Source organism: Felis catus, chromosome D4 (assembly GCF_018350175.1).
Source record: "Felis catus isolate Fca126 chromosome D4, F.catus_Fca126_mat1.0, whole genome shotgun sequence".
Taxonomy (NCBI): Eukaryota; Metazoa; Chordata; class Mammalia; order Carnivora; family Felidae; genus Felis; species Felis catus.
In genome coordinates this window covers 85,728,664-85,751,523 of record NC_058380.1, presented here as the reverse complement: position 1 = coordinate 85,751,523, position 22,860 = coordinate 85,728,664, and the positions used below count along the sequence as shown (strand labels likewise).

Below are 22,860 nucleotides of genomic sequence, written 5' to 3'. Positions count from 1 at the left end.
CCTACGAACCACAGCCTTCACTGTCCTAAGCTGTTGTAAAGCCCTGACTGGGTCCAATTAGGATAACTTCCCACCAGGTGAGAAGGCAGGTGCCAACTTTGCTCGTCACAGCCCTTCCGGGGGGTGAGAGATGACTGCCCCTGTAGGGACACTGCCTCAGAGACTGGGACGTGTGACAGGTGATTCCCGCCCTTCCCCTTCCTCCCCCTTCCTCCCAGTGCTCATGGGCCCCCCACCCTGCAGACCGCACCGGATCAAACCCCCAGCCCGGCAACTAAGCCTCCCCCAGCCCTGGGAGGGCTCTCAGACAGACACGCAGACACACAGACTACGGAAGCACAGGCACACTGAAAGGACACAGCCAGTGACAGTACTTGTCTGATGGTGGTAATGACAGGTGACCTGGGCACCGCAGGGTGACAGGCCTGTGACCAGAGCTCAACAGTGTCCTCAGCTCTGCCTCCAACCTCTCTCCACCCCAGCCTCGGCAGTTCTGTCTCTGTTCCTTCCGCTGACATAAGTACCATTTCTGGCTGAAGCTCAGACATGCAATTTTATCCCCGAAGATCAATTTTTCATCCTCCCTAACTCTGGCTTCTCAGTGTGAAGACAAGTACACGAGTGAGAGAACCCGGTGGCCCACCCAGCTGCTGTCCCCGGCAGCTCCCCCCGCTTGGCTCTGCACGCTGGGCCTTGTGGCTCCCCCAGGACAGAAGCCCCGCTGGGGCCGCGGCCAGGCTCTCGCAGTTGCCAGCCAATGACAGCGGGTCTCGGGTGTGCGTCCGGCTTCCTTCCACCTGCCTGCCGCGCTCAGGGCTACCGGCAGGACGAGGACAAACCCAGGTCACTTTGTGAAGCCCTGGAGATGGGGAAGCAAAGCCCTCCTGGCTCTGGCGACTCCTGTAGGGGAGCCCTTTCTGCAGAGGGTGAGGGGCCACCGGGCGCTGCACAGTGACAGAGACAGACACGGAGCACACACCGCACTGTCGTGTGCAGGCCGGAGACGCTTACCTAGGGAGAGTCCATTGGTGACGGCAGAGGAGGAGGTGAGGGCGAGGCCCCTGCGGGGGCTGCGAGACTCTAGGACACTGTCGTCCAGCAGGTGTCTCGCTTTCTCCGATGGGAATGTCGCACTTTTACTCTCAACTACACTCAACTGACACATCATACTGGAAAACGGAAAGGAAGAAAGAAGGCAGAGCTCCTTATCTGTGGAGTCACAGTGAGTATACCTGCCCTGGGGTCCTGAGCAGATGGTGCAGCCGGAGGAAAAAGGCGGCCACCCAGAACCACGGTGCAAGTCCAGGCTCGGCCCTATCTCATGGCGTGACCTTGGGCAAGTCACATCCTTTCTCTGAGCCTCAGTTTCTCCATCTGTCAAATGGGGACTATGGATACTTGCCCTGCCCGTTTCTCAGGACGATTATAAGGCTCATGTGAGTGGATCGTGCTTGTGAACCATGGCGCCACACGAGTGAAGCGGCAGAGTGGCCCTGTGGGCAGCATGCCTGGTTCTGGAGTCACACGTCTGGTCCAAATCCTTGTTCCAACCTTACTCACCATTGCAAGGTGCTTCGCCCCACTGAACCTCCTAGGACTCATCTTACAATGTATATGATACAGCCCCTACCTCGGAGGCCTGCAGGGGCTCAGTGACATAATGCTTGGCAGGCATGTAGCAGAGTATCTAACACGGAGCAAGCGCTAAACCCTCAGACAGCAACCCTTTTCCCCTCCAGCCTATGAGTGACTCCAGGGCCAGCCTGAGCTGGCCGAGGCTCGTGTTTTGGTGGTGGAAGAAAGGAAGGAAGGGAGGGATGGAGGGAGGAAAGAACTGAGGGAGGAGGGATCCAACTGGTTCGAGGGCCTGTGCCCAATACCCTGGGGACATGGGCATGGCTGCCCCCAGCCACGCTGAGGTCCATACATGTCCCCGAGCTGTCAGTCCCACAGGGCTGGGTGAACCAGTGGCAGGTTCACTGCTCTGTAGGCTTTCTGAAGCAATGGGCAAGCAGAGACTCTGAGTCCCAACGCAGGCAGATGCCTCGAGACACTGAGTGATGCTCTGGATGACAGTCACGGTCTCCACTGGGCTCTGGAGCTTTCCGCAAGGGAGGCACTAACCGAGCTTGGCAAACTTTCTGGAATCCAACCATTGCTGCCCTGCACTTCCCTGTATGCCTCTTCCATTGGCTCCTGAGCCAGTGATCCCTGTCACCAGGACACAGGCCGTGCTGCCGCAGCCGGGACCGCTCCCCTGCCCCTCCCCGGCTCTCCCCGAGCCTGTGCCAGCCTGAGGAGAGGCCGTCAGCCAGGGATACCAAGAGCACGCATCAGATGGACAAGGCGGCTCCCAGTAGCCAAGCAGTCCCAGCAGCCCTGGAGCCCACGGTGGGGGGGGGGCTCGCTCAGTCACCCACTTGTTTCCCAGGCTGTGGCTCTTCCGGTGTCTCGGGACAGGGGGTGTGGGGAGGCTGCCAGCAACAGACGCGTCGGGACAGGTGGGCCGCCGGCTGAACCTCGCGGAACTGGAGCCAGTGGAGGGGCCTGTGAACAGGAGAGAGAGAGTGATGGGGGTGGGGGTGAAGCTGGGCTGGGGAAGCCCAGAGGAGGTGGCTCCGGGAGGGGTCAGGTACCTGGCCTGGCTGCTGTAGTGGGGTCAGGTTCACACAGGCCTGGTGGCTTTCTACTCAGGAGACACTGAGCCCTCACTGGCAGTATAACAAGCCTCTAAACCGACTGTTAAGGTGCCCAGCGTCCTGCTCTGCATGGTGCCCCCTGACCAGGCAGTGCCACCGGCTAACACGGGGGAGGGAGAATGTGCGGATGGAGATGGGGTGGATGTGGGGACAGGCAGCCTGGCCTGGTTTCCCCGTGGCAACACTTATCCAGGGCCACCCAGTTGGGCGACAGAATTGGGACTTCACGGCCCATCTTCTGAGTCCAAGTCCAGTGACCTGGCCCTGTGTCCTTCTCTGCCTGCTCACTCAACCAAAAATGGAAGGAGGGCTTCTCAGGGGAGGCGGGGGATTTACCGAGGTAGGGCAGGGCTAGGGAGGCAGGGGTTGAGACCCCAGGCCTATCAGTTACTGCCTGGTGACCTTGGACAGGTTACTTAACTTGTTCCCTGAGCCTCGGGTTCCTCATCTGAAAAGCGGGAGTAACTTAACTCACCTTGCAGGTGGCTGGGAGGTCATAAGGTCATGTACCTAGAATTTCACAGGTGGCACTTCTAACTTGTTTCATTCTGACAACTGTTACCATGTCCTTCTCAGCCCTATGCCCGGGGTCACTGGAAGGTCATGAGAGCCGGGGGGCCAGGGCCACCAACCACACTGAGTGCCGGATGCAGAGACTGAGGCAGAATCCTTCATGTCTGTGGCTAGATTGTGAGGGCCGTGGCCCCGACCACTATTGTACTTTCACTTCTGTGGCTTGGGAAGAGACAACTTTAAGGGAGGTGACCGCAGGTGCTAGCCTAGCCACAGCTGCCTGGGACAAACACTGGACAAAGGAACCAGGGCTTCCACAAAGGAGCTCGACCATATCAAACGCACACGTGGAGACACTTTTCTGGAGAGCCTGTGAGGCCCGAGGTCCACCCAGGGCTTCAGATCTTCCACCCCAAGACGCCATAGGTGCACAAGGGACCGAAGGGTTCCCTGGTTCTCCAGCATGCTTGGATCATCCTCATAAAGTCCAAACTAATGAGCCCTGTTCCCAGCCTGTCGCCACAGGAAGTCTAGGTCCCTTCTGGCCCTCCGGAAGGTTCATGAGGCGGGAACTCACATCACCCGGAGCGCGGGCTTCCGGCTCCCAGCTGTTGGGTTCTCACCCCTGCCTCCCCTCCACACCCCCACCATGCACACACACCTCCTGCCTCAGATCCCTGCGCCCCACCACCAATCCCTCTCTCCTCAAGCCCCCTCCCTTTCGAGAGACACCACTCTCCCCCTCCACGAGAAAACTGTGGCTGCCAGCTCCAGCCTTGCAACTGTCACATGTGCTCCATCCACACGTGCCTTCCTGTAGGGCCTGGGGCTCGGGCACTCCTCTCCTCCCCGGTCCTGCCTGTCCCCTCTGAGCATTCACACCATCACCTCCTTTCTTTCCGGCCCCTTCCACAGCCTTTAAATACATCGTCGTCTCCCGTTTTCTGTGGAATACAGGCCCTTGGCCCCGTGTTCCTCCTGGCCAGCCGCATTTCCTCAGAGGACCGTGCTCCTCGTAGCTCTGCCTCTGCCCTCACACCTTCTCCCTACAGCCTGCGGCATCCGGTGCTAGTGGCCACTCCTCGCAACGTCTTGCGTCCCGGCTGTCTGTGCTGTCTCACTCCTGCCTCTCCCTGTGCCTCTTGGTCACTGTCACTCTGTCTCCTCTGTGGGCTCCTTATCCTCCACCTGGCTCTCGTGTTGGTGTTTTCTACGCAGACGTCCCTCTTTGGGTCTGGTTTTGGCTCTTAAATTTGTCCCACAGCCCTCTTTTCTGAACCCGAGACCAATACACCCAGGATGCTTCTGTCTGAACATTCCTAAGGTGCCCTGAGTTCTGCTCCGTGAAGGTCACACCCGGAACCTCCTCCTGTACTTCCAACCATGGACACTCAGTCATCTGGCCTGGAGTGTGGGGTCGTCTTGGCTTCTCCCGGACGGTGACCGGCCTCTCCTCTCCTCTTCTTACCCCCTCTTTACTTGCCAGACATGATCACCGAGGCCCCTAGATTCTGCACATCCCCTCCATACCCATCTCTCCTGTCACCACGTGGGCTGGGTCCCCACACGACCTTCTTCTACCTCCTGACGGATCCTCTGAAATCCAACCCCTGTACAGCTTCGTGAGTGTTTGAAAAAATGAAAATCTGGGCACATCAATTCTGAGCTCGAAACTGCCAGCGGTGTGGTGTTCAATGCTGCCTGACCACCGCCTGGTCACTTAAGCTGGTCTTAACGTCCTGATGGAAGAATAAAGGGAAGAAGTCGCCAGGACAGTTGTCAAGAAGGGCAGCACAGGCCTTGCCCTACCAGATATCAGAACAACACACAAAATGGTAGGAACGCACCCAGTTTGGTGTTGGGGCAGAGACGGAGAAACAGTTCGGTAAATTAGAAGGGACAGCCCGGACTCGCTTCATGATGGTGGGTCAGTGGGGCAGGGAGGGTCTTTTCAGTACACGGCGCTAGCACCATCGGGCTCCGTGGGGAGAAAGACGAAATTGGGGTCCTCCCACCTTATGTTACACAAGCGGATTCACACCATGAAAGTAAAAAAGCAAAAATGTGAAACTACTGGGGAAAAAAACGTAAGAGACGATGTCGACGACCTTGGAGAAAGAAACAAAAAGCGTAAGACCTAAAGTACAAAAAAACAAAACAAAACTGAATTGATTGCATTAAAATTAAACATTTCTGCACCAAAACAAACAAATGAAAGTCAGCAAAATCAATGTTAAAAGGCAAGTTGTACTCTGGGAGGAGGGATCACGTCACCCACACCCCCAGCAAAGGATTCGTGTCGAGATATATAAAGAACTTCAAATATCAGTAAGAAAGAGGCAAACCACATAGAGAAAATGGGTAAAGGACACAAACGGGAAATTCACAAAAGAGGAAAACCCCACGTGACCAATAACTACCAGGAGAGATGCTTAACCTCACCGGTGATCATGGGAATGCAAATTGTATAGTAACGGTGAGAAAAAATGTTTTTACCTTAGTAGGTTGTCAAAAATTAATTAGCCCAACAACATCAAGTGGTGGCCAGGATGTGGGAAAATGGGCGCTTAGGGTGCCAAATATTTGGAAAGCTATTAGCCTGGCAAGTGAAGGTGAAGATGCTATGCCTTTGTGACCAGGCGATTCCGGTTCTAGGTATCCCCCAGATTTCCCCCAGGAAACCCCTGCACGTAGTATACCCACCAGGAGACACATTTATGAGGATGCTCTATGTAGCATTGTGTATAACAGCAAAAAAGTCTACATGCCCCTCAGGAGGGAAATGGATAAATGAGCTGTGGTCTATTCACCCAACAAATTCTACAGAGCAGAAAACAGCGAAGAAACTGAATTTAAACTGAATTTATACGTATCCATACAGATCACGTCCTAGAAGCATAAGCTCAGTGGAAAAGTGCAAGGTGCAAAACAATGTTTACACTGAGGCATGACGCCAGTTTTGTAAACACTGTAACACATACAAAACAACAGTATAATAGAAAAACCCTGCACAGGAATAACATAAATTGGTCTCGGGAGAGTAGATACCTCTATGGGGAAGAAAGAGGAAGGATAGGGTAAGAGGGATTTCTGCTCTATCTGTAGTGTTATTTTACTTAAGAAAAATATAAAATATGGCTAAATGCTAATTTCTGTTAAATATGGATAGTGGGCACAATGGGTACTCTCTACGTGTTCAATATTTCATCATTTAAAATGAGAATATTTTATTTTTAATTTTTTTAATGTTTATTTATTTTTGAGAGATACAGAGACAGAATGCGAGTGGGTTAGGGGCAGAGAGAGAGGGAGACACAGAATCAGAAGCAGGCTCCAGGCTCCGAGTCATCAGCCCAGAGCCCGACGTGGGGCTCGAACTCACGAGTTGTGAGATCATGACCTGAGCCGAAGTCGGACGCTCAACCAACTGAGCCACCCAGGCGCCCCTAAAATGAGAATATTTTAAAAACACATGGATGAGGTGCCTGGGTGGCTCAGTCGGTTGAGCCTCTGACTTCAGCTTAGGTCATGATCTCACGGTTCGTGAGTTCAAGCCCCGCATCGGGCTCTGTGCTGACAGCTCAGAGCCTGAAGCCTGCTTCGGATTCTGTGTCTCCCTCTCTCTCTGACCCTCCCCCATTCATGCTCTGTCTCTGTCTCAAAAATAAATAAACATTAAAAAAAATTTTTTTTAAATAAATAAAAACACATGGATGTCTACTATGTGCCAGGGGCTGTGCTGGAATCTTCCATTTGCCCTCCAGATTTGTCCTGCACCCTTTTCCACCCTGTGCCATTAACTGGGAGCTGGGCTTGGGGCCTCGGTCAGTGGGCTTCCTTCCCTCTGGCTCCTCATTGGATCAGGCCTATTGGGAGCCGTGGCCAGAGACTGGGGGGAGGGAGGAGAGAGGCTAAGGCACCATTTCCTCCAGACTCCCCTTCAGGGTCACCCCTGAGAGGCGGCAGTTTCCCCAAGTCCTCTCTACTCTGGTTTTCATAACCGCTGTCTCCCTGCACTCCTGTTCCGGCGCTGGGGTGCTGCGATGTCCTTAGGGTTCCTTAAACCCGCCGGCCCCTTTCTGAAAAATTCCTCTGATCACCCCGCTGGACTGTGCCATCTGTGTCCTGCTGAGGCCCTGCGGTGCTTTCATTTAACCCACACAACAGCCCTCTGAGGTCTGTATATTAGCCTTAATTCACAAATGGGGAAGCAGCAGCTCAGGAGGTTAAGTTTCAAGGGCAGGGAGCTGGTTGGCTAGGCAATCAGGTTCAAGTCTGGGCCTTGTGAATCCATGAGCGGACACCTGGGACCACCTGCCTGCCACCCCCTCCAGGAATCCCCCTTCCCACCACTGATGGGGTCACAGGGGAGCCTACGCCAGACCGCTGTGGCCTTGCTCCTGGATCCGGATAGGGATAGACACCTTTCCCGAGGATTTTTCAGATGTGAGTCTAGAACATGTCTGAGGACAATCACTTTTTGCCGGCTGCGCAAGAGAACCTAGACGTTGCCAACGGCCATGTTTCCTGCTTGTGGAAAAGAGTCCCGTTTTAGTCGTTCCCGCAGCCCTGGGCCGCGTCCTTCCTTCCCTGGCTGCTCAGCCCTTCCTGGACCCCATAAGCCAAAGGTTCCCCTTTTGGTTGAGGCAGCCAGCGTCTGTCTCATTGTCCGCAGCCCAAGGAACCTGACCCCGAGGCCCCGCCACACCACACCGCCTCCTAGAGGGCTGCCTGGGTGGCCTAGCCTGGTGGCAGGACGCAGGGGAGGCTGCTGGAGGTCCCAACTGCAGCCCGCACAGGACATCTCAAAAACAGACTCTGGCAGACCATGATAACAAAGCCAGAGAGGCGGGGCCCGCACCTCACCGGATCCGGTCCTCGGAAGGCCCTGGAGGACTGTGCGGAGGTACCGGACGGGTAACTAAGCTTCGTGTGCGCGTGCGTTTTCCTGGCGAGGAGTTCCACTCTGCCAGCAGCTCTGTCAACTGGGGAGTGTATCTGAAGCATCTGCAGAGTGTGTGAGAAATGGGGTTTCTTGGGCCGGTCCTGGAGGGTCTCATCCCACTGGCTCTCCAGGTGACTGGCACGTGTGCCCCGGAAGACCTTCCGCTCAATCTCTGTCCTGGAGGAAGCGTCTCGTGTGGCTGCTCCGGAGACGAAGGGGAAGAACGGAAGCCCTCCTGCTCTGTTTTCGTTTGGCACTATTGCTCAATGAACGAGTCCGTGCGGAGGGTGGAATTTGCCTTGTTTATCAGTGGCATGGACGTGGGATCACACCCCCTGAGTCACTCTGGCTCCCACCCTGGGTTCACAAAGTATTTTGTAAAGGTCAGTTCGCGCACTGCTCCTCCCCTGGAGTTTGAACTGGAATTTGACTCCCAGTGTTGTTGTAGTAAATGATAACGGTGATAATTAAGGTGGAGCGTTCCACCCCCGGCACCGCGTGGTGCCGCCACGCGTGGGCGTGCTGCCCTCCACGCAGGGGTGGCGGGTTCATAGGTGAGAAAGCCAGGGCTTACGCAGTTGCCATGGGCTGCTGGGGGGTGGGGGGCTCGCAGTTCAAAGGTCAGGCATTGGTGAAAACCCGAGGCAGAAGAAACACAGTGACACATCTGAGGTGATCTGATAAGCGGGAGGCACTTCCTCCAGGAACTCTGTTGGGTAAGGTCTAATTGCTACTGTTGCAGGTGAAGGTGGAGAGGACCAACATCTATTATGCACCAGCTGTGTGCCAGGCTTGTATGAACACTCCAACACGGACTCCTATGCAGTTGGTAATTTGACAATTGCCGTTAAAAGAATTTTTTTTAAAAGGTTTATTCATTTTTCAGAGACAGACAGAGACAGAACATGAGGTGGGGAGGGGCAGAGAGAGAGGGAGACACAGACTCTGAAGCAGGCTCCAGGCTCTGACCTGTCAGCACAGAGCCCGACGTGGGGCTCGAACCCATGAACTGTGAGATCATGACCTGAGCTGAAGTCAGATGCCTAACGGACTGAGCCACCCAGGCGCCCCTACAATTGCCATTTTAAAGGGACATTCCAAGGCATGTAAGGTCACGCGCTGGAGGGGTGCTGGCTTTGTTCCCTCAGCTGCCCATGCGTGCTGTGCCGTGCCTAGAGAGCTGGACTCTCCAAGCCTCTTCTGGGAACTTGCTTGGCTTTCCCGCTCACTCCCTTTCTCACCTGCCTCCAGATGGTTCCTGCATCCTGGCTCTGATCTGCATGTTCCAGCTCTCCTACGCTTCCGGACTCGCCCTTGGTTTCTTCCGCTCGGCTCCGGATTCTCCCTCCAGGACGAGGCCCAGATCCGCCTCCTTCTTCTTGCTGCTTTGGACGGCCTTGGGAGGCATGCCTGGCCTCAGATGGCCCTCAGCCGGGTTGAGGAAAGGGTGGGAGGCCCAAGCAGAAGAGGCTGTGATCTCCCTGGGCCCAGAGTCCAAGCTGATACTGCTCCTAATGCCCTGGGTCTCAGCCACTCCCACCCCCTGGTTGTTGACCAATAGCCTGGTCTGACGCTAAAGCCGAAGAATTTCCATTCAGTTGGGACCTAGGGTTGGGGGGGGGGGGGGGGGTGGGGGCTTCTCTGCCAGTAAGTGACATTCTCTGCTACTGAAAGGCCTCACGTTCCTGTTCCACTAAGCCTGGAGCGGCCACCACGTGACAGCACCAGGGAACACTTGTCTTCTGGGACCATTTCTGAGCTGAGCAGCTGGCAAGTTTGTTTCTCCATGTCCCCTGGGGCCAGGGCAGGGGTGGGGGCAGTGATAATGAACTGGGGTTCTGGCCTCGCTGTGCGGAGCGTGGTCCCCGCTGCCCAGCCCGATATGGCACGGACAGCTGGAAAAACTGACCATGTGGCTTGACTATCTCAGAGGATTGCTCTATTTTTCCTCCGCATAATTTTTCCATGAATAATCTTTAAAGCTCTTTAAGTGGCTGTTTCTTTAGCAGTTTTATTGGAACATATGAGAACTGACAGTCTCTGTGGGGAACGAGATATCATGTTGAAAAAAAAAATCTGGTTTTCATTACATTTCTCTCAAGAAACCAACAGGCTGCCCAACAGACCACTCATTGATTGGAAGAGAAAAGAGCACGGGGCCTTCTAATAATGGCTCTGCAGAAGACAGGAGTGAGGGTGATGGATGGTCCTAGCTAAGAACTCAGAGTCTGGAGGCAGGCAGACCCGGGCTCCCGTGCTATCTGCCACTTGCAGGCTGAGCGACCTTGGGAAAGCCACCTCGCACCTCTCCACCTGATTCTACATCTGCAACACAGGAACAGTGGTCTGACCTGGCAGCCTCCCTGTAAGGAGGAAATGATCCAGCATCCCTCCCTCCTTCCTGCAGCAAACGTTTCCTGACCCTGTGCCAGCCCTGAGCCAGGGGCTGGTCAGCCACGTTGGATTAGAGGGCTGATGCTCTGCTTTCATGGGGTTTACAGTCAGGTGGGGGAGAAAGACAAGCAAGCGGAAAATTACACCCAGGAGGGACACATGCTTCGATAGGAGAAAAAGAAATAATAATCATGGTAATAGCAAAAACTACACCGACAGAGTAACTACCACGACGATAATGGTGGTGGTAATGGAACGCCTGACCTTCTTTGTGCATCTACAGGCGCCACACACTGTGCTAGATGCTTTGTACACAGGATCTCATTTAAAGGCCTTGCGGCAACACTGCCTCCCAGGAGCTGTTGTTAGCTCAGCGCTGTGATGTGGGACCTGAGGTCAGAAGGGTTAGGGAGCTTGCCTGGGCAAGCAGCTGGTGACCAGTGGAGCCATCTGAGTGCGTCTGAGAACGCAGGAAGGTCGGAGAGGAGCTGAGGGTCTGACATCCAGGCTGAGCCTAAGAGATCCAGCTGAGGCCTATGCAGCAGGAGCAGGAAGAGCAAAGACAATGGAACCTACTAGAGAAACTGCAGGGAGCCACCCTGGCGGAAGAGCTGAGGGCGGGACTGTGTATGGGGGGCGGATGGTGGCTGCGGTGGAGGGGGGGAGGAGTGGGGGTGGGGGGGCACCTGAGGAGCTTGGAGTTTAAGGAGGGGAAGGTGTGGAGATTTTTAGGAGGGGCGGTGATGTGCTCAGAATCGCACCCTAGAAAGCTCACTCTGGCTGGAGAAGCACGTGGTTGCAGCCCCAACGACAGGCCGGGAAGGAGAAAGAGGAGGAGAGGGGTCTAGGGGGTGGATCAGCAGGGGTGTGGTGGGAGGGGGGCTTGGGGCAGCGTAGCTGGGTGCTAGTGCCGTTCACTTAGGGAGCAGGCTCGGGGGACCGACGAGAAGTTCAGGTCGGGACTGATGCGAAGGGGCCACTGGGGGAGTGTTCAGGAGACAGACCGCGCCGGGGACAGACGTGTCCAGCCAGGGGAGTGTGGAGCCCCGGGAGTGGGCGAATTATCCAGAGTTGCAAGCTCGGTGAGAAGAGGGAAGGCCTGGGACAGAACCAGTGTTTGTGGGATGAGAAGAGACAACCTAAAAAGGAACTTGTGTAGAACCAGGGTCGACGGAACAGCTCTTTGAGAAAAGCGTCATTTTAGATGCAGGAGGAGAGTGATCTCGGGCTTCACTTGTAATTCTAACGGAAGGCGTCAGAGGCGATGCGCGGTTTTCAGGCCAGCGGCCCTGACTTCGGCTGCCACTTCTTCCCGCTCCGAGGTGCCTGGTGCAGGCAGTACCCATCTCCGGGGCTGGAACACACAGCAGCGGCTGCCTTCCCTCGGGTGTGGGTCTCTAGGGGGAGCAAGCTGGAGGGGCCTGGCCTGCCACCTCAGTCGGCCGGCCAGCGCCAAGAGCCAGCGTCCCCCTCTGCCCACCCATGTGGACCCAGCAGACAGTTGTGACACACCTCAGAAACGGTCTTCTGCTCCGCTAGATGTTTCCCTCGGGAGAAGGGAGAGATGGAGGAAAAAGCCGCTGACCTGCTCCCTTCCTCAGGGGCTAAAGGAGCAGCAGCAAGGGGTTCCAGGGAGACACAGACCCAGTGCTGACGACACGCATGTCCTGCGTTCTCAGAGAGGGCAGCGACCCCGTGTCCTCAGAGAGGGCCAGGCCCTCCGGTCACTCACTCTCCCGTGGCCTGCACTTGCCTTCAGCGCTCATCCACTTGTCACTAAGGAATGAGATGTGACTTCCTGTTGACCAGAGTCTCCCACCAGCACCAGCTCGGGGAGGCAGGGGCTGCGGGACTCGAGTGTGCACGACAGACGGGCCGGCGTTCTGGCTACGGACGGGCTGGCTCTGCCGAGGGGGACGGGGAGCCTTGTTCCCACGGCTTTCCGGCAGCAACTGGGGCCCTGGCCCGGTCGGCATTGCCCAGGTTAAGCAGTCTGGCAGCCAGGCTGCCGCTCGCGGGGTGCTTTCCGAGTCTTGCACACTGCAAGTTAACGGGAGGCAGCTGTGGCAGAGGGGACTTGGAGTCACGAGACTCGAGTTCCAGTCCAGCCTCCGCCTGGGCTGCCGGGAGCTTGGGGTCCGGCCTCCTCGGCCCCTGAGCCTCTCCGGGTTGGAGAAGGGGAGTGACCACGGCCGGACGTGGAGCTCCCGACAGTGCCACCGGGCCATGCGGTTCACGGGGCGGACTTGCTCCCAGCTTGAAGAGGGTTCTGCGCCTCCCGGCCTCTTTACTGTGTGTGCCGTGAGCCCTGTTCCCACAGCGGGGACTTGGGCCCTCTCCGGGGCTGCCAGAGCCCTGTGGCACCCGGGGACATGGGGGTCCTCTGCACAGAAAGCCTTCTCTGGCCAGGTTTCACGGTCGGGCCTCAGCGCTGGTCACTTTCACATTCACACACGTGCTTTGTTTCTCATACATGCAGCTCTCCCGGGTCCTTGCTGTGAGCCAAGATCTGGCTCACACGTCATTCAGAATGCCCCGGTCCATTTCTTTCTGAAAAATGGCATTGGATCCCCCTTCAGCGGTGGTGAGGCCCAGATGCTTTCTCCCTGGGGTCAGGGCAAGGAACGCAGGGGAAGCCGCCGGTGCCGTGTGCGGCACGGTGGGGGGAGGAGGGGGGCTGGGCCACAGTGGGGCACAGAGTTGGACAGAAGCGGGCTTGTGTCTCTGCTCCTCTGCTTGACCTTGACATAGCAGGCCATGAGGTGAGAGATGAGGAACGGAGATGTGAACTTCCAGAGCGAAGAGGCGGGCACTGGCTTCTCAGCTCTTGAGCCCCTCGCCCATTCTGAGAATCTACGAAAGCTAACAGAGGAGGCTGTGGAAGGGAGAGTCCCCAGCCCTGCCCACGGGGTGCTCTCTTCTTCTGCTCACTACTCTACAGCGCAGCCCGACATCCCCACGGACCGCTCGGGGAACTTGAAATATGTCCTCAGCAGTTGGGAGACCCAGCGGACTCCTAGTGCCTTGCTCAGTCATGGGAGCCAACACGGCCCCAGCCACACCAGTGTCAGCTGCATCTGCAAGTCTGTCAGGACAAGGATGGCTGTGGCCTCCCACCAACCAAGGGCTCACAGGGACCCAAGCAGCAAGGAGCTGGCAGTGGACACAGACCCTGAGGGGCCATGGAAGGGGCTGCAGCGGCCCCAGAATGGGTTTGCATCTGTCTAGGTCAAGGGGCCTGTGGGATCCCATGGAAGTGCTCACCTGAGGAAGCATCAACGAACTGACTGTCACCTGGAGGCCCCAAGACAGCAGTGCCTGCGGCTAAGACCATATCCTTTGTGGCAGGCCCTGAGGTTAGCAAGCCAAGAGATAGAGAAAGGCCTGGTGGGGAGAAGGGCCAAGCACCCCCAACCCTGACCATGAGAGGTCAGGCCTCATGCCCCCAGCTAGGCGGAGCAAAGAAGACTTAATGGCAAATCAGATTTGCAGTTGTGACTCTCACACAGAACCAGCCTTCTAAGAACCAAGCAGGGAGAGTGTGTGACTCAAAAATGTCTCTAAGAAAGGCACAGATGTGCCAAGGTTGTCACCCAGGGCCGTGATGACTGCACAGACACCGGGAGACATAGGGAGAGACCTGTGCCTGAGGGGGGTGGGCCGGCCGGAGAAGGGGGCACAGCCGCACACTTTTGATTGCTGTACCGCACAGACACCAGCAGCAATGGGGACAGAGCCCAGAGCAATCTGGGACCTGCAAGTGCATCCTGGTTGTCCCATGCATGGGATACAGGCAACCACCAGTCCAGACCCCTGGGCTTAGCGGCTGGCTCTGCTCCTTCCTGCCCCAGCACCTCCCCCTACAGAATACGGATATCAGCCCTCACCTCACAGGGTAGGCATGAGGGTCCTGAATGAGCACAGGAAGTGCTTACAACAGTGTCTGGCAGCGAGTACAAGCTCAGTGCGCGCTAGCTGCCGCCACCACCACCATCGTCGTCATCATCGTCATCGTCATCATCCAGCCTCTGTTCCCCCACCGCGAACTAGCTGGCGTGGTGGTTTTAACACACGTCCACAAATTCTTGACGTGGTCCCTGTTGAGTGGTAGGGTCTCTGGCCCCTCTCCTTGGACCAGGGTGGACCTTGACCGACAGAGTGTAGTAGAAGCGAGGCTACGTGACTTCCGAGGCGGGTCACGCAGACGCCATGATGCAGCTTCCACCCAGCTCTTGGGACGTTTGCCTTGGGGGAGCGCTGCCGTGTAGGAGTCTGACCACTCTGAGCCTGCCATACGGTAAGGAAGCCCAGGCCACGTGGGAGGCCACGTGTACACACGCGTTCTGCCCCAGCCGTGGCCCGTCAACAGCCAGCATCACGCACATCCAGATGATTCCAGCGCCTAGCCGCGAGTCCCTCTCAACCTTCGACTTTCCGGCAGAGGCCCCGGATATTGTGAAGCAGAGACAAGCCCTCCTGGCCGTGTCCCGTCCTATTTCCTGATCCACAGAACCTGTGCGTGTAACCAAATGACGGTTTTGTGACACTAGGTTCCAGGGTGGCTGGTTATACAGCAGCGGTACCCGGCACAGCGGGTGACTGGTGAGTTGGACTTGAGGTGAGGGCCCTCCGGCTCCCCGTCCCCTGCTCTGCGTCATGCTGTCCCTCCATCGGGACAGCATCAGGGCCCGCCCTATGAGGGCCCGGAGCCAGAAATCCTGAGTGGTGAGCGTGTGCCAGGCGCTGCGCTAAGGGCTCTTCTGGCATAGCCTCAGCCCCGTGAAGTAAGCCTGCGTGAAGTATTTATTCCTACAGCTGTTTCGCCAACAAGAAAACTGAGGCTCAGAGGGATGAAGCCGATCGCCCGAGGTCCCACAGCTAAGAAGTGCTGGAGCTGGGCTTTGAACTCAGGTCTGCCCGACTCCGAAGCAGGGCTTCTACCCAAGAGGCAATAAAACAAGGAAGACACGAAGGTGTGTCGAGAGCAGTCCTGAAGGTGCGCGTAGAAAAGGCCGAGGCCCGCGCTCAGGTTTTCCATGGCCCTGCTTTGCTGCCAAGGACTCTTAGAAAACCTGTCAGTTGGTTCAGCCACGTGGGGGCGGGGCTAACAGAATCTGGAAATGTCTTCATCGGTTCCAAGGCACACACAAACATTACTTGCCCTCTCTGGGGGTCAACGTTCTTTATGATTTTTGCTCTCCAGGAAAATATTAGTTCATTTATATAAACGAAACATTACATATAGGGGGATGGGGATTGAAAACGTGGCATTCCTGGCCCTTTTTCCTCCCAGCCCAGAAACTGAGACGGTTTCTCCATTTCCGTTCTCACAGTCTATTTGCTGGTGTGGAGCTGCCGGCACAGTCACTGCCAGGGGTGGAGACGGGGCAGCCGTCTGTGGGGCGCAGGGGTTCTCACAGACACAGAGGGCACAGCATCAGCTCCGGGCCACGCTGGCACTAACCACGGCCTCCGAGAGACCCACGACCGGCTGTTTCCAATGCTAGAGTTAGCGGGTCTCATTGCCTGGGGGGGGTGGGCTGGCTAGGGAAGTGGGCACAGCCGCACAGAAGGGTCAGGGAGCCCACCGGCCATCTCGGTCGTGCTCACGCTGGCCCCCTCGGGCTCCTTCCTGCACCACGCCCTGTGCCCTCACGGCTTCTGCTGCTTGTCTCCTCTGCTAAAGCCTAAGCTCCACGCGGGCAGGTCTCTGCCTCGTTCCACTGGGTACCTGGCTCACTGCAAGCGTCTGGCTCACAGCAGGCCCTTGGCACGTACGTCCGGAGCGCAAAAGCCCACGAACGCATCTTGGGGCCTCTCCTTGGCAGGTGTGGGGGTGGGTGCCTGACTGCTGGAAAGGGAGCCCAGAGCTGTAGCTTGAACCCCCATCCTGAGGAGCTGAGGGAGGCTGCGTTCCTCCCATTCCTGGGACTGCAAGAGGCACATTCCTGTCCTCGGGCCTGGTCGGGCTCCTGCCACGCAGCCCAGTCTGACTGCCAGAGTGGGGACGGCGTCCTGGGAGCTGCGCCTCTGGTCCCGCCCTCCACAGGACCCCTCGGCTGTCCCAGGCCACAGCAGCCTCTCTGTCCTGGGAGAGGCTACGAGGCTGCGGGTGGGAAGCCAGGACCACTGAGTGCATCGGAAGCCTTCCAGACGCTCCCGGGCTCGCTGGTGATCAATGAAAACCTTAACATCCTGCTTCTAGGGTGGGAGCCAGGGCTTTGGAAAACTGGTGGAAAACACGCCTGTGAGCCGCTCTCGCACCACCGTGTGAAAACTGCCGCGTCAGCACTTCCCTGGAAGGGAGTGCGGAGTCAGCAGTCCGGAGCTGCTTCCCAGAGCCCTGCCCGGCCAGCAGCTCAGAGATCCTGCCTGAAGGAGACCCGAGGGCAGGCGAGCAGCTCAGAGATCCTGCCTGAAGGAGACCCCAGGGCAGGCGAGCAGCTCAGAGATCCTGCCTGAAGGAGACCCCAGGGCAGGCGAGGCGCCCGGGGGCCAGGCTCCGGGGACGCTGGCCGTGGTCCCTACCTCAGGGGGCCTTCAGTGCGGTGGGGAAGGCAGACAGGGGACAAATGTGCACAGGTAACGGTGTCCTTCCCACAGAGGGAAGAGCTGTGGAGAAGCACAGACCGTCCCTGCAAGAGTGTGCAACACTGGGTTGGCAAACTTTCTGTAAAAAGCCAGATGGTGGATATTTTAGGCTTTGGAGGCCATAGGGTCTCTGTCCCAACTACTCAGCTCGGCCACTGTCAGGGAAGCAGACACAGACAATGTCAACGGATGGGTGTGGTGTGCTCCCATACAAAAACAGGGGCAGGCTGGCCTCGGCCACGGCCCGCCAGCCCCGGTGTTAACTGTTAACAGCCCTGACCCCCCAGCTTGGGAGGGCGGGAGGGTGGAGTCGGCTGGGAGAAAAGTATCCCTGAGGCAGCAGTGTTTCACTAAAACCTGGAGGCTGATTCGGTGACGGAGGCACAACCATAATACCCACGACCATCACACCATCCCAATAACACTACCCTTGATGCGAGTGCTCGGTGTGTCAGGCACTGTGTTTCACACACGGGTTCTCAACACATTCCCACAACAACCCTGTGAGAGAGACACGACAACGCCCACTCTACAGATGGAGAAACCGAGGCTTGGCGGGTGTGCCGGCTATTCTGTGTGCCCCTCAGATGCCGAGTCCTCCTCAGCTCAGCAATCGCTGGAGTGGGTGACACTTTTTGCTGTCCCAGGTCCCTCAGCCTAGGGTGCTGGGGTCTCCCCGTTCTTTTTGCAATTCCCATTTCACCTTCGCTAGTCTCTTCCTGTGAGCCGGGCCAGGGGGCGGGGGGAGGGGGGGGGCAATCTGTTCCCTGCGGGGATTCGGACCGGTGGTGGGTTGATTTGCTGGACTCTGGCCTCTACGGCTAATAAACAACAGAGCCAGAGGGAGGTGATGGTGGCTATAACAGGAGAGTCTGGCGAACCTCGATGAAGCTGGGCCAGTGGCTCCTGGGCACTTATTTCTAAAGTTCATTTATTTATTTTGAAAGAGAGAGAGGGAGAAGGAGAGAGAGAGAAAGGGAAGAAAAGAAAGAGAAAGGGGGAGGGGCAGAGAGAGAGAGAGAGAGAGAGAGAGAGAGAGAGAGAGAATCCCAAGAAGGCTCTGTCCTGTCTGCACAGAGCCGACGCAGGGCTTGAACTCACGAACAGTGGGATCATGACCTGAGCCGAAACCAAGAGCTGGATGCTTAACCCACTGAGCTACCCAGGTGCCCCCGGCCCTCCCCACCGGCACTGGTTTTCATCATAGGCAGGGGTCAAAAGCCAATGCAGCTCCTCCTTTCCTGCCTGGGGCTCAGTGAGAGGCCCAGCTCCTGAGGCCCGTAATTAGCATTGTTAGTTCTCTGAGCCTGGCTCCTGGTCTACAGCTTCCGGCCTAGCAGGGGGAGCCACTGATGCTCAGTGCAGAACTGGGCGGGGGGCCGGGGCAGGGGCGGTGGGGGAGCTGGGCTCTTCTTTTGGGAGGAGGTGTGAGGCAGGTGCCCTGATAACCAGCAGCCTGCAGGCCGAGTGGCTGATGCTCGGGAGGCGAGGCTGGCAGCCAAGGCTGCCCGAGCTGCAGGTGGGTGTGTGCAGGGCGCTGGGGAGGGGGAGGCTCTCTGAAGCCCAGGCGTGAGGCTACAGCCACGAGACCCGCTTGTGCTCTAGGCCAGTGCTCACCAAAGGCCCACCCGGAGCCTCGGCCTGCTGCTTCCTCCCTTTCAGTCATTCATCTGTGAACCCTGTGAGGGCTGAGCATCTGTGGGGCACAAGCCTTATGAGGGGAGCTGGAGACTCAACAGGAACTAAGTGAGGCCCAGTGACCAAAGAGACAATTACAAACTAGGGTGTCATAAAGAACCAAAGAGCTGAAATAAAGTCTCTCTGAGTTTGGAACGACGAGCAAGAGTGGACCATGGAAATATGAGGGAAAAGGCATTCCAGGCGTGTGCAAGGAGCCTGGCTGGGGAACTTCCCAGAGGCCTTGCTTCTCTCAAGCAGAGATGAGACTTGAGTTTGACCTGTGGCTGGAGAGAGTCCCTGGGGAGAGGCAGAGCTGACCCCTCAAGCCAAGGCTAAGGCCCCCTCTCTGCCATCTCTCTTCCTGGGCCACGCCTTACCCCCTAGCGGCTTTTGCGGCCCATCTCCCCTGCTAAAGCCTAAGCTCCGTGTGGGCAGGTCGTCGCCCCGTTCCACTGGGTGCCTGGCTCACAGCAGACCCTCCCACCTCTCTCTGCTCAATGGCTCGTGCACATAGGGAGAGAAAAGGAGGCATGGGCCAGGTGCCGCAGGGGAGGAAGTAATGGAATCACACAGCAGGAAGGAGCACTAGGAGACGAATCCTCGGGCACTGTCCAGAGGGTGGAAAGATAAAGTGTGGCTGCGGGGACTTCTTGACACCTGGGGAAGGCCAGAGACTTGGCTGATCCTGTTCGGGCACGTTAACCAGAAAAGGCGGCAGAGGCCTCGTCCTCAAACTAATCTGAACAAGACTCGGGGGCAGAACGCTTTTCGATTCAAGCCCACTCTGCTCCGACTTTGGCATCACCTCCTGAAGACATAGTCTCAAATGGTTAGGGTTTCCTACTGTTCCTGCTATGGCCCTAAACAATTGTTTCGAGTCCTGTTGTTATTTCCCACATCCCTCTGATGGGAACCCTGTCCCCATCCCCCTGATCACTAGGGACACTGTGTATGTCCCAGTATGTGATAAAGCTGATGCTACAGGAAGGTGAGCCCTCTGTGTCTGGTGGCACCAAATACCCAGCACCTTGTGTATCCCTCCAGGGCAGTCAACCTGCACCGGGGGCAGCAGGCCTGATGATAAGTGTCCAGGTGACTCAGAGAAGATTCTAGAGTTTTCCCTACCCTGTGCATGTTCCCAGCCTGGGATCCTGATCTGGCCTCTCTTGGGGCTGTTGGGTCCCAGGCTCTTCCAGGGAGCCCCAGCCCAGAGGCGTCCCACGGGGACCCATGGATTAGGAGCCCGGAAGGCTGATGTGTGAGGGCTACGGGACTGCGGAGTCTGCCAACCTACACCTGTGCTCTTGACCCACAGTCAGGGCCAGCCCCGGCAGCCATGCCTGGGCTACCAGCGGTGTGTCCCCACTCGAGGTGGCTACGATACCTGCAAGATCTTCCTTGGAAGAGACCAGTCTCGGAGAGCTGCTTCCTGGTTCGATTCTGAGTGACAGTCTGGAAGGGAAGATTTTTACAAGATCAGAGAGGCTCTGGGGTGTCAGAGGGGGACTGATCACATGTGTGTTCGGAGTCGGGAGACGGGACTGTTGCCAAGGGCTACAGTCTCGGAGCCCAGGAGTACTTTGGGGTCTGCTCCAGATCTCGGCCACTTGCCTGTGTGGTTCCCCAGGGCATTTCCATGACCCAGAAACAACGGTTAAGGAAGATACAGTCAAAAGAGTCATCGTGGCTCAGTATCTATTGGGCACAAATGTGTTCGTTCTCAAGACAAGCCCCTGGACTCGGTACGTTTATTGTCCCCAGCTACTAGATGAGGAAACTGAGGAACAGCAAGGCTCGGCGGCTTTCCCAAATCTGTGGGCTAGCAAGGGGCGGGCAGGCAACCAAAGCCACGACTGTCTGACCTGAAATCAGAGTTTCTAATCATCACACCGCACCCCCTCTTGGACACCCCCAGGCAGGCACAAGGCAATGGATGCATCATGAGGACTGGCACCTCAACGTTGTTATTTTTAAAGCACTGATTAAGAACTTCTGGGAGAAGATGGCAGAGCGAAGCCAGATGCCAGACGCCATGCCCCCACCAACAAAACCAACAAATAGTTATACAGGCTTAGGGGTAGAAGAACTTACCAGATGCAACTCAGCAAGAAAAGGGGCATGAACTGAAGCCATGAACTTCAGAAACTTGCAGCCAAGGAAAGAAAAAGGATTGCAGAGTTTGACCAAGAGGCGTAATGCAGCACGGCTCCTATCCTGCCCTCCGAGGCTTCTCGGTAGGTGTTGGCGAGAAGCGGATGAAATGGGGGGACGGCATGTGGATACGCTGACGGAAATGAAGGCTCCATTGAGGGGGTGATTTGACACCTGAGGGCATCCAGGACTGCCCACCTGGGTGGCTCAGTCGGTTAGGCGTCCGACTTCAGCTCAGGTCATGATCACGCGGCTCATAAGCTCGAGTCCTGCGTCAGGCTCTGTGCTGACAGCTCAGAGCCTGGACGCTGCTTCCGATTCTGTCTCCCTCTCTCTCTGCCCCTCCCCCACTCATGTTCTGTCTCTCTCAAAAGTAAATAAACACTTGAAACCTGAGGGCATGGGATACAGTCCCCTACAAGGTGGAGGAAACCTTAATGCAGGCCTTTTAATAGAGCCCGGTATCTAAAACACACTGCGTGCTCCCTGTGCCTCCTTGGAGCCTGAGCCCTGTGTTCCCCCAGGCTACCGAAGAAGAGAAAGACTTTAAGAACCTTGACCTAACAGCACAGCAGGAGGAAAAGCCAGCCCATCTCACACACGTGGGAGCAGGGTCAGATGTCACCTCCCTCCATCAGAGCCATGGAATACCCAGATGGAGCTTCTCAAAATGCGAGCAAGCAAAAAGAATTGGTGTGGCAAGCTAGCAAGTGTCCTCTCACACAAAAAAGGAGAGAGAATCGAGTAGAGCACTGCCCAGATTGCTCGGCCCAGGAGGCAGCCCCGAGGAACACAAGGAAATCCCCCTAAGTGCTTTGAGCAGAACAGCTTATTCAGAACATGGGTTGAATAAAGCAAGACCTGAAAAATGAGATGGCACAAAGGAGTTAGATGAAAAGGGAGCCTGGGGTCCTAGGGGACCAATCAAGGACCAAATGAATAGATCATCTGGGTGTCTGTCAATGAAAAGACAGAGATTATTATAGCCACTAGAAAGAAGCTGGGGGACATGGAAAGCAGAGAGCACCCAACGTATGGATGCCCGGAGTCCTTGAAAGAGGAAAGCCAAGAAATGGCACAGAAGAAGTCAAAGATAACCCAAAGAATCACTCTGAATTGAAAAAAGAGCACGCCAGGTTCCAGGGAAATTTGGCACAGAACCCTCGGAGCCATTCTTGTTGTGCTTTTTAAAATTTTTTTTTCTTTCAACGTTTATTTATTTTTGGGACAGAGAGAGACAGAGCATGAACGGGGGAGGGGCAGAGAGAGAGGGAGACACAGAATCGGAAACAGGCTCCAGGCTCCGAGCCATCAGCCCAGAGCCCGACGCGGGGCTCGAACTCAGGGACCGCGAGATCGTGACCTGGCTGAAGTCGGACGCTTAACCAACTGCGCCACCCAGGCGCCCCAGTTGTTGTTGTTGTGCTTTTGAACTTCAAGGAATCCTTTACCCACCAGGCAGATAAAACAAGTCACTTGCAAGAGGAAAAGGATCAGACTGGCTCAGACTTCTCTACAGAAGAAGGGTCCGCGAGTCCTGGGGGAGAGACGCAAAGGCATGCGGCCCAGCAAGGGGAGGCCTGGCCACCTGCGGATGTTTTTATGGGGGAAATCAGAGCATGTGGGACTTGCGAAAACCTGCTTCGTGATGCAATGCAGCTAAATAAAGGAGTCATTAAAACAAAGACTCCAGGAATGGGAAAAGTGTGGAAGAACACAGGTGGTAAGAATTGAATCTGTTTAGAAACACTAACCAGTAGGAATTATGGTTCCTGAACATGATGTGTATGTTATAAACTTGGACTGTGTAGTAATAATAACACAACTAACAAAAAATTGGATGATGGTGAAGGGGAGGTGAAGGGGGGAGAGGACTGATGTTCTCAT

At 56.4% G+C, this 22,860-nt stretch overlaps 1 protein-coding gene and 1 long non-coding RNA gene across 18 annotated transcripts in view; one reads left to right on the top strand and one right to left on the bottom strand.

The window, feature by feature from the left end:
* The window catches only part of RALGPS1 (Ral GEF with PH domain and SH3 binding motif 1), a 277,984-nt gene that overhangs the window by 27,030 nt on the left and 228,094 nt on the right, over positions 1-22,860 (bottom strand). For 9 of the 17 annotated variants that reach the window (XM_045043214.1, XM_045043213.1, XM_045043212.1 and 6 more), the window contains 4 exons: positions 20,207-20,274; positions 13,816-13,902; positions 2,421-2,547; positions 1,012-1,169 (listed from right to left, as the gene is read on the bottom strand). In XM_045043214.1, coding sequence (XP_044899149.1) covers positions 1,012-1,169; positions 2,421-2,547; positions 13,816-13,902; positions 20,207-20,274 — 440 coding nt within the window. Of the gene's footprint in view, positions 1-1,011; positions 1,170-2,420; positions 2,548-10,148; positions 13,414-13,815; positions 13,903-20,206; positions 20,275-22,860 lie in introns of those variants that run through there. The other 8 variants (XM_045043215.1, XM_045043216.1, XM_019816550.3 and 5 more) reach the window with 5 other exon arrangements.
* Positions 8,624-10,152, top strand: LOC111557545. Its single transcript, XR_002737670.2, has 2 exons — positions 8,624-8,986; positions 9,409-10,152. It is a non-coding gene; the product is annotated as an uncharacterized LOC111557545 (long non-coding RNA).